At 35.4% G+C, this 10578-nt stretch overlaps 1 protein-coding gene across 2 annotated transcripts; it reads right to left on the reverse strand.

Moving 5' to 3' along the window:
- Positions 1 to 421: 421 nt before the first annotated feature.
- Positions 422 to 10206, reverse strand: LOC132295534 (uncharacterized protein At4g15970-like). Of its 2 annotated transcripts, XM_059793830.1 has the most exons (5): positions 9726 to 10205; positions 4723 to 5088; positions 2478 to 2959; positions 2216 to 2334; positions 422 to 817 (listed from the first exon to the last, which is right to left on the reverse strand). In XM_059793830.1, exons 1-4 carry the CDS (start codon positions 10017 to 10019, stop codon positions 2280 to 2282), a joined length of 1197 nt encoding a protein of 398 aa, XP_059649813.1. In that variant the 5' UTR covers positions 10020 to 10205; the 3' UTR covers positions 422 to 817; positions 2216 to 2279. The 2 variants fall into 2 exon arrangements, with proteins under 2 accessions (XP_059649813.1, XP_059649812.1); XM_059793829.1 differs by lacking the exon at positions 2216 to 2334 and having other exon boundaries at positions 9726 to 10206.
- Positions 10207 to 10578: the final 372 nt, after the last annotated feature.

A 10578-nucleotide genomic window follows, 5' to 3' on the forward strand; every position in this document is an offset into this window, starting at 1 on the left:
CAAGCTTGTTAATCAAAACTCTGCTCAAGCTCCAATAGTCTTCAGCTATAAGTGTATAAACTCGGCCGCCCCGTTTTCTGCTCACTTAAATGCTCACTTAAATCAAACTTTGTCCTTAATCCCATATGAACGAGGTTGGTTACATGAATTCTCTCTCCAAACACCTCGTCTAGTCTTTCTAGACCTTAAACTCAAGCTCAAATTCAATCAATATTGATAAAAAGAGGAAACTGGAATCAGTTATAAAGGCAAACAAAGCCTAACAAACAACCCATGCCACCAAGATGTTTGTGATTTGTTTGACTCTGATTCATGAACTTAACAAGGTAAAAAAATATTGTAGTAACTCGGCTCACGAACAGCTCCATTCGTTTCCATCACTATAAAATTTACAAATCAGAAAAGAGGAGATTGATAGAGATACCATGAAGTAGGAGCTAAAATTTTATTCATTGAGAAACATGTGACATCTTAACATTCTGCCACCACCAAAGAAAAGTATAAAATAAAATAAATAAATAAATAAAACCACTAAAGATAGAAACAGAATACAACATAGGTCATACAACACATGTTACCCTACCTGACTGTAAATAGTTCTCCGGAGTCCAGAACAGAGAATAACAAAGCTACCTCCTGACTGTAAATAGTTCTCCGGAGTCCAGAACAGAGAAAGAACAACAAAGCTTTGGGCCGATTAATCATCTTTTTTCTTTCTCATATTCTTCCTACCTTCAATGCCTCAACTCAACATATAGACATAGTGTTGTCCAAATATGGTGACATGCTCCTGTAGAATGCTTTGCAACCATAAAACCTTCCAATGCAAAGTTAAAATCATTATTAGTTCAAATCTAGCCAAAGCGTATTTTGAAGGAATACCTACCCAAACTATCAATATTGTTGTGCAAACCCAAGAAAACTTCGATTTCAAGCCTGACACAAAACCAATTCAAAAGCTGGTGTTTGGACTAGGATGTTCTGCTAACATATTTAAATCTAATTATGACTTTTAACAAGAAGATTTACACTTATTTGGCTCTATCTACTTTCACAAACCAATTCAAGTGTTTGTTGATGTTGGTAAGTCAAGTAGACAACCTTTAACTAAGATAACCCTGCAACAATCATGAAAAATAAAAAATGGAAAAAAGAGTGAAAGAATCTTGAATACATATTACCTATGAAGCATGGACACGATGGATATATGATTCAAATAGACATGATATGAACAATGCGAAGTGCCAACAAAGGATACGACAATATTTATGTGTGAATATATTTTTCAGTGAGAAGAAAAACGAGTATAATTGTAGATATGTATAAAAAGTAAAATATTATGCATGTGCTAAAATAAAATAATATGTGCTAAAATAAAATAATGATTGTTCGCCATGTTATATAAATTATAATTAATGTATAAAAAAGTTATAGCAAACAAGTTGAAACTAATATTGTGTGGACATAAACTTTGAATTATTAGACATGATATGTTCTCATCATATATATTCTTTTTTGAAGACATTTCAATTATTTGGAACCCATATTATGCTTTTCCTACCAATTGTGCTATGATATCAATATCATATTTTAAAAGTAATTAATGTTCAAGAGCTGTTAGCCAGGCTGATCATGATATATATACACACACGGTGTATACTCCGTTTTGAGATGTTCATCTCTTACGTGGTTCTGTTAGGCATAAGTATTTCAAGAATCATTGTATATGTGGCTAAACTAATCTGAGAAATATCAGATACGTGTCCGAAATAAAAAATAATAATAATAATTTCAAATTACGAATATGTTTCGGAAATAGCCAACAAGTATCAATGAGTAATCAAGGATTATTTATATCCAATACGGATATGTCCCACTTATAAAATTATCAAAAGCAGGTTACATTATTCAGATGGAGTCTCTGTTCATCATATTATTTAGTCATATAACATTACCACTAAAAAGGGCTTAATTTCAATATGTCATTAGGTTTCTTATCTCTACTGTCCCTCCTACTGGTATTCTAAATCATAGATATTATAACTTTTGCGTTTTATCTGCAGAAATATCTTTACAATAACCTTTGCCTATTTATGATGTACATCCTGTAAATATTCCCCAACTTGGTAACAAATTATTTAGAAGTTTATCTTCTCACATTCACCAACATTGATACAAGTGATACTGTTGAAATTCTTTGAAACTAAAGACTTACCTTAAATTGTTTGATTCTTAGAAAAAAGGACCTGCAAATATATACACAGTTCAATTCAATCTTCCTATCCTCGTTCAACGTCCTTATTTAGGGGGTTGTGGTGGCGGAGAGCATCGAGACTGGAAGAAAAAGTTACAATTAAAAAAGAACCACGTAAGAGATGAACATCTCAAAACGGAGTATACACTGTGTGTGTGTGTGTGTGTGTGTGTGTGTGTATTAAAGACAGACACATATCATGCCAGAAAAGCACCCACCATACCTGCAGTTATGTGGAACCCTCCAGGTTGATATCAATGATCTTTTCAAGCTTAGTGGCAAAGACATATATAGTTTCCAATCTTGTAGCATAATTCTAAGATCATGAAGTTTGCTATCCAAACCAAAACAACAATTTGCATGCATCGTACACACTTGATTGAAATCTTTGCTCGGTTCACAAAGCCCACCGAAATAGGCAGTATTCAAGAATCTCATCTTCAGGTCAATGTCTATGATGAAAGAATCATATTTGATATTATTAAGGACATCCTGATCATGATATTCTGGATATGTCTCTCGTTTGGAATACCAGAACTTGTAAAATTCTATTGACCGGTTATTAGATCTTACAAACTTAAATCCTCCATTAGGTTTGTTCCTATTATCGGACGAGTTGCCTGAGAATGAATCACATGCAATCTGAAAATCAGCATCTGAATAGAAGTGTGGAAATGGGTCCCTGAACCACATGATATCAGCATCCTGGAGGAGAAAAACCAACAAAAAAACAGTGACTGAATTTGGAGAAACATTTTTCCAGAAGGATGAGCATGTTTGGATAAGATAAATGACGTTAAAATGGAGGTCAGCATGCAAAAAGACAAAATAAGTTGGATAATGATGACTGAAGAAATCAAACAATAAATACCAATCTTTCAAAAAAATTGTCAAATAATCCATAAATGGATATCATAGAGAAGGTCCAAACACCAGTGCTGAACACTGCCATTGATGCGGAAAGGATCTAAAAAACCAGCATATTTTGAGAATCAAATTTCATTTCTTTTCTCAACGGGCCATTTTTAGTTTATCCACGGGGGAACAGGAGGTGTTAAAATTTTCTCAAAATTTCATTTCTTTTCTTAACGGGGCATTATTAGTTTATCCACAGGGGAAGAGGAGGTGTTAAAATCAAGCTACAGAAAAGTGAAAAATCGAAAAGACCAAAGGCTACATCCTAAAATGACACAAGACTGTCGACACTTCTGAAACTTTGTAGCAATTCAATGTTGAGCACAACCGTAAATTTTTTTAATCAAATACTTATTGGTTGCTTCCGGATTCTTAACCACTCCAAGCTGTTCCACAACTGCAGATTAACTGTATACCACATTTTCTTTCGCAATTCTCATTTCCTCCCTAGTCCTGTACTGCATTTTCTTTCACATCCCCTAATTATTTTAGTTTCTTTTCTTTCTTTCTTTTTAAACTTATGAAATGATGAACAACAGTAACTCTATAAACTATATGTAATGGTATCTAGAAACCAACAAAAATATAAATAACTCATGCCCAAATAAAATAAAGAATATCATAATCAACAGCTAAAAAATTATAAATATGATCTCTAGAGTAATAAGCCTTTGCATATGCCACAATAGTACAATCCAATTTCGGTGATTAATAAAATAACACAGTTCAGAACTTAATTCTGAAAAATTAAGTGATATCCAATTAAATGCCTTTGATATCATATTTTGGATATACGTTCCACTTAAAATGAGGTACGCGGAGACTTCGGACACTTAAATTTTAATAAAATTCAAGTTTCTTTACAATTAACACAAACTTCAGTTCTTCAAATTCTTTCTTCAATTTTCAGTACTGAATTTTCAATTTTATTAAAAGCACCTTCATTTTGTGCTTCTTTTATAGAGCAAAATGAAGCCCTATGAACAAAAGTGGGAAGACCTCTAGTATGACAGATATGATGAAGCCCTACCTGTGTAGAGCACAATTTCCATACAATTACAGTATCAGACCATAAAAATGATTTCACTCAATGTCCCTAATCAACGCCATTAAGATTCATCTTCATATGTTGATTTAGTCTGTTTTAACAACAGTTGAATTGACATCGTCAACTTCAAAGCATTTTTTATAGAACAGGAAAACAGATTATAATCATAATTCTCACAATAAATCAAATAAAGAGGAAATAAGAAATTACATCCTCAGTACTAATGGATTGATGTTTCCCTACCGGGAGAGCACAATTTCCATATAGAACTACAACAGCTGACACTAAAATGGTTTAATTGAAAGCTCCTAACCAGTGCTGTCAAGATTATTAGATCTTCAGATTTTGAAATCTGCTTTCACAGTAGTTGAATTGACATTAAACAACTCGAACAGGAAAACAGATAATTACCAATAATCCTCATAAAAATAAAAATAAAAAATTACATCCAAATTTGGCTTTTTCAATCAATTGTTTTTGCATCTACAAAAGAGAGTGAGAGTACCGTGAACACAAAGTTGTATCCCATCTCAAGAACAGACCGGAGAAAATCGATCCTCCTCCACATCATCTTCAAGTAGTCAGGGGTCATAAAATATGCCTCTTGAGAGAAATCAATCCCTTTAGTCACAAGGGCAAAGCAATGGGTGTGTACAACCAAACAACGAGCAAATGCCTTCTTATCCAAGGCAATGATCACCAAATGGTTCAAAAGTTTACGGGTGCGATCTCCAATTCTAAAACTCTCAAGAAAAAGATCAATGATTGAATTTGGAGCTGCCCACGCTTCATTTAGAGTTGTTAAAATAACTGTTCCATCTTGCATAGCAGCATCCTTCAAAATGCTTTCAAGCCTATACTCGTCACTATCCTACAATAGTTACAAAAGTTTTGACACAGGAAAAAATGTTCAAAACAACATTCTAGACAGAATCAAAGAGATAGATATATAGTAAGATCTTGAAGTGAAGGAGAAAAGTATTGATGTGTTTCATCTAATTTCATGGCAGCATCAATTCAAATGCAAGATTATGTAAGGTATAAAACGAATATATATATATATATATATATATAAAGAAAACATAAAAAAAGAAATCAAACACCCATGCCTCCATTGAGGCTCGAACACCCGATCTCCCATTTCGGGAGGAGGGCTTGTACCAGTTGGTGAAGCAGGACAAGTAGTGCTTTGATAGGAACCAGAAAGAAAGAAGGGGATGAGAATGAGAAGATGAGATGTGACTAACGAAGGAGGTGAGAAAATAGATGAAGGAGATGAGAAATCAGATTGAAGGAGGTAGGCTAGAGAGACTAAGGGATTTTTTTTTTTTTTTTGTGATAAGTAAATTGTATTAAAAGCGTTTAAAAGGGGAACGCGTCCCAAACTATACAAAGACAAAACGGAGCCTATGAACTCAAAGAGCTCATAAAATCAACAATATCCTCAAGAGAGGAGTAGTCTCTCCCCTGACCCCAACAAAACAAATTACAAATGATAGAAAATTTTAACACCCCAATGGAGGATTTCTTCCCCTCAAAAGATCTTCCATTACGCTCTCTCCAAAGGCTCCACCAAATACAAAAAGGGGTCACCCTCCAAAAAACACTCTGGCCTGAGCCCCCACCCATTGGCCCCTCCACATATCTAACAACTCCCGAGAGGTCCGAGGCATGACCCAATGAAAACCAAACAGGCCAAACATCAAACTCCAACAATCATGAGCCATTAATCTTGCAAAGACAACACCTATTAACAATGATATGCCTTCGCTTCCTCAAATTGTCCAAAGTCAAAATCTTACTCCAAACTGCAGTCCACACAAAAAAGGCCACCCTAAGAGGCGCCTTAGACATCCACACCGTCGTCCATGGGAATGAGGTACTATGAAAACTAGAAAGGCACACAAAAAAGGACCGGACCTGGAACATCCCCTGAGAAGAAGGCACCCAAATCAAGGAATTTGCCCCAGATCCCTCCACCTCCTGTCCGTAAAGGAGAGCCAAAAACCCAGTGACATCATCCAGCTCCCAATCCTGAAAAGCTCGCCGAAAACGCACATCCCAAGACAACCTTCCGTTATCAAGGCGATAGTAGTCAGCAACCATAGCATGTTTGTCAACAGCAATCCTGAAAAACCTGGGAAACAAAAGGGCCAAAGGCCTATCATACACCATGGATCCTCCCAAAACCGGACATTTCTTCCATCCCTAACTCTGAATCTAATATGTTTGGAAAAGGCACCCCCATCCCTTACCAATGGCCCTCCACACCCCCACTCCGCTAACAGACCTAACTGGTCTAACTGACCAGCCTCCTCTCTCCTCCCCAAAGCGACATGAGATAACCCTTCTCCATAATCTGTGTCTTTCCTTACCAAATCTCCGAAGCCACTTACCAAGAAGAGCACAATTGAAAGGGGCCAATCTCCTAATTCCAAGCCCTCCCAACCGAATAGGCCTGCAAACCTGTTCCCATTTGACAAGATGATACTTGAATTCTTCTCCACGACACCCCCAAAGGATATTCCGTTGGAGCATTTCTAGTCTTCCAACAATAGAGGCTGGAATACGAAAAAGCGAAAGAAAGTACGTTGGAAGGCTTGACAAAGTGCTCTTCACTAACGTAACTTTACCGCCCTTTGACAGATATTGTTTTTTCCAACCCGCTAAGGGATTAAGAATAGCAAGAACACGAGGGAGAAGAGATACAAAGAGAGAGGGTTCGCAAACTCAACGATAATATTCAATTTCTCAAAACTTAATTATCATATTACAAAGGAGCCTTTATATAGGCAAAATCATAACAAAACCCTAGATAATTTTTTTATTTTTATTTTTTTGATAAGTATAACAAAACCCTAGATAATAAAATCCTAAAATATCCTTCTTCTTTTTTTTTTTTGATAAGTAATAAAATCCTAAAATATCCTTAAAATTAAAACATTACTAAAAATAACCATAAGCATAAGTAAAACCCTAATTTACTAAAATCCCTAATTCTATCTTTCTTTCCCCCTTTTCCAAAAGTAGAGCTTGAACACGTGAGACTCATCATCCATGAAAATCATTATAGCTCGTTCCCCATCAGTTGGGTTTTTGCCCATTTAGTAAAAAAATTTCTTGTTAGTCAATTAATGCTGCGAAAATATTTTCAAGTACCTTACCCAAATATATATATATACATATATATATATTCAAGTAGTATAAGTTCAGAATAGATATAAAAAATCAAGGGCTGATAGCCATTATATCATAAAGAACTGGCAAGCCAAAAAAGAGAATATGAGTTCCACAACCCTGTCACATATGAAGTAATGCAATTGATTTCCGCAATGGAAGAAACAAAGTTCATAAAGCAGAAGAGAAGCCTTCCACAGCTTTGTTACGAATAGTAATGTAATAGATTTCCCAAATAAAATGAGCAAATATTACGGGCATGTGTTTGTGGAAAAAAAAAAAAAAAAAAAAACAAGCTAGCTATAAATAATTGATTTCATTCATGATTATAAGAATAAAATGAGCAAATATTATTATTTATATATATATAATAATATATTATGCTATTATTTTTTAACGTATTCCTGCCATATCCGTATCCTATTTTTTTGAGATTTGTCGTATCACCGTAGCCGAATCATGTTCTAACCGTGTCCATATCTGTGCTTCCTAAAATTAAGCCCTTGTTGGAAAAAATAGTCTGCCTCTGTCGCTCTATCCACGCACGCACACAGAAGGTGAACCCCATGGGAGACATTGCTGGTGAAACCCTAAACATATAATTAAACTACAGCTTTGCCGGAAATAGTGTAGTCAAATGGTCAAGGACAGCCTTTTTAACTTGTCTTGATGTAATTTCAGAGATTGACTGAACCGAGTTAAGAGGTGAGACACCTAGCATTTTCGGGCTTTGCTATAGAGCTAGAACCGTGAATTGTGAATAGCCAAAACGTATTGAGTGGTAAACAACCAGGCTGAAACATTTTTGACACAGAAAAAAGAAGAAGAAAACTGACGTTTTTAAATCCAGCCATTTTTTGGGGTTTACTTGACAAAAAAACAGGGTGATTGATTGGCGCCGTGGTCGAAACACCCAATCCAATCCAGTTTCTAAAACATGGTTTCAGCAACCATTTTGTCCATAAACTTTGCAGTGGCTCAATCTATAAAAATCTGCTCCAAAGTACCCTGATAAATTGGTTAGTATACATTCGAAGAGAAATCTCATCCAAAGTATGGTTTTATTAAAGTGGGCCAACCCTGAACATGTAGGGGCTCAAACTATGACCAAAATAACATTTACTCTTCCCATAGATTGTTTGTTTATTTTAGTGACATAACCTCAAACACCATGATATGCTCAATAAGGCCATCATCATCCTTGCTTTTATCCCGTACAAACGGGGTCGGCCACATGCATTCTCCTAACCACACCTAATTTCTCCCTAATCGTTTGATTATTTATCTTATCTTTGATAGCTTTTCCTAAAATCCATCTTATCTGTATTTCTGCCACATGTATGCGTTATTCATGTTTCTTTTTTAATGCCGAACATTCCGCTCCATACAGCATAGCCAGTCCAATGATTGTTCTATATACTTTTCCTATTAACTTATTTGGTATTCTTTTATCGCATAAAACCCCACTACCGTTCCTCCACTTTGTCCAACCTATTCCAATTCTACTACTTACATCATCATAAATCTCTCCATTTGCTTGGACAATTATAATTACCTTTGAATAATGCTTTGGTCTTGAATTTTTAATGCCATATTATCGTTTCTGTAACAGAACTAGATTTACATGCCATGTATTCCATTTTTGTTGTACTAATTTTTAATCATTTTGAATCTAGTGCCACTCTCCAAGCCTCTAATTTTATTTCTAAAGCTTCTTTAGAGCTATCCAATAGTACTATGTCATCCACGAATAACATGCACCATGGAAGGTCGCCTTGTAAGTCTTTGTTATTTCATCCAAGATTATCATAAATAAATATGAACTTAGCGCCGACCCTTGGTGTAATCCTACCCTTATTTCAACCAAATTTACTGAAATATGTATACTTTTTTTCCTAGTTGATACTCACACCCTTAAGGAATTGTTTACACCATGCTTCATGAGGCACGGGGACCAGGTGACTTACCCACCGAAAAGCATACTTCATAGGGTGAAAGAAAATGAAGACAAATTCTAGGTATTCAGAAAAGGAAATGATTTTAATTTCTAAAAGAATAATTCCTCATAGATACTTAGCTACAATCACAAATTCAAATTGTCAAATAAAAAAACTCTGTAAAGTAAGCTAAATTTCTTCTGCAACATTTATTTCATAACTAGAAACTAAAAATTAGCTTCAGTTACAAAATGAGATGAAACTCTGACCAAAAAGTAAAAAAATAAGTGACTAAAGACCTCAAAACTGATTCAGTAGAATGAAACTACTCATCCACAATTCCTACTTGAATCGCCACATAAAGGTAACAATGAGAGTGCGAAATCAAACTCACCAGCCGGGAATCGTCCGTAATAGAAGGAAAAACGTCGCGGAAGCGAGAGGTGGGATCGAAGTAGTTTGGAAAGAGTATACCGACAGAATCGGAGGCTCTGTAGAGGAGGAAGCAAGAGAGTGAGACGGCGCCGAAGAAGAGAGCGAGAATCAGAGTGCGGCGGAGGAGGGGGGCGGAGGAGGAGTCCGGCAGCATCTCGCCGAAACACTTACGGGCTACGGACCGGGAAAACGTCACCTGAGATCGCCTTCTGAGGAATGCAACTCTTCGGTGTCCCGAGGGTTTCAATCTCATCTATAATACGCAGAGATCGGAAGAGCATGCGTCAATATATGTGTGTATATATATACTCCGTGTATATATATAGAGAGAGAGAGGGAGTGATATTTGGAGTTTGAAATTGAGTTGACGATTCCAATCGATTTCAGTTCTTATTTTGAGAGAGAAAAATGTGGGGGTCGGAGTGCGTGAGCTAATCATACGATTCATATGGCTTCTATTTCTACAGTTTCTGGAACGGACGGACCTACAAGGACTGTTTCGACTTTTCAAATTTAATTAATTCAATTCTGTAATTTTTTTTTTTTTATATTTCATATGTGTAAAAATAAAATATGTTTTTTCTTTTTCGCTCTATCAATTTATTTAGTTTTTTTTATCTTAAGAGATAGAAAAATATAATACATTTACTCAAAATAACCAATCTAAATCAAATCTGGATCAAGACGGTTTGGATTTAACTAATTTTCTTTTTTCATTCTGAACTTGTTTGGAACCTAAACTCAAATTTGATCCCAACAAGTTGTTTTTTATTTTTAAATATATGATGACACTCTAGATTTTATTTTATTTA

This window comes from Cornus florida, unplaced genomic scaffold (genome assembly GCF_030987335.1).
Source record: "Cornus florida cultivar Cherokee Brave unplaced genomic scaffold, ASM3098733v1 CherokeeBrave_3.0.0_Hap2_Chr02, whole genome shotgun sequence".
Lineage (NCBI taxonomy): Eukaryota > Viridiplantae > Streptophyta > Magnoliopsida > Cornales > Cornaceae > Cornus > Cornus florida.

Coding starts and splice junctions, on each gene's coding strand:
- LOC132295534 (XM_059793829.1), bottom strand. CDS start 10,019: ATGAGATTGAAACCCTCGGGACACCGAAGAGTTGCATTCCTCAGAAGG. Junction 5,089..9,725: donor TTACGGACGATTCCCGGCTG/GTGAGTTTGATT, acceptor TAACTATTGTAG/GATAGTGACGAGTATAGGCT. Junction 2,960..4,722: donor GATACAACTTTGTGTTCACG/GTACTCTCACTC, acceptor TTTCTCCTCCAG/GATGCTGATATCATGTGGTT.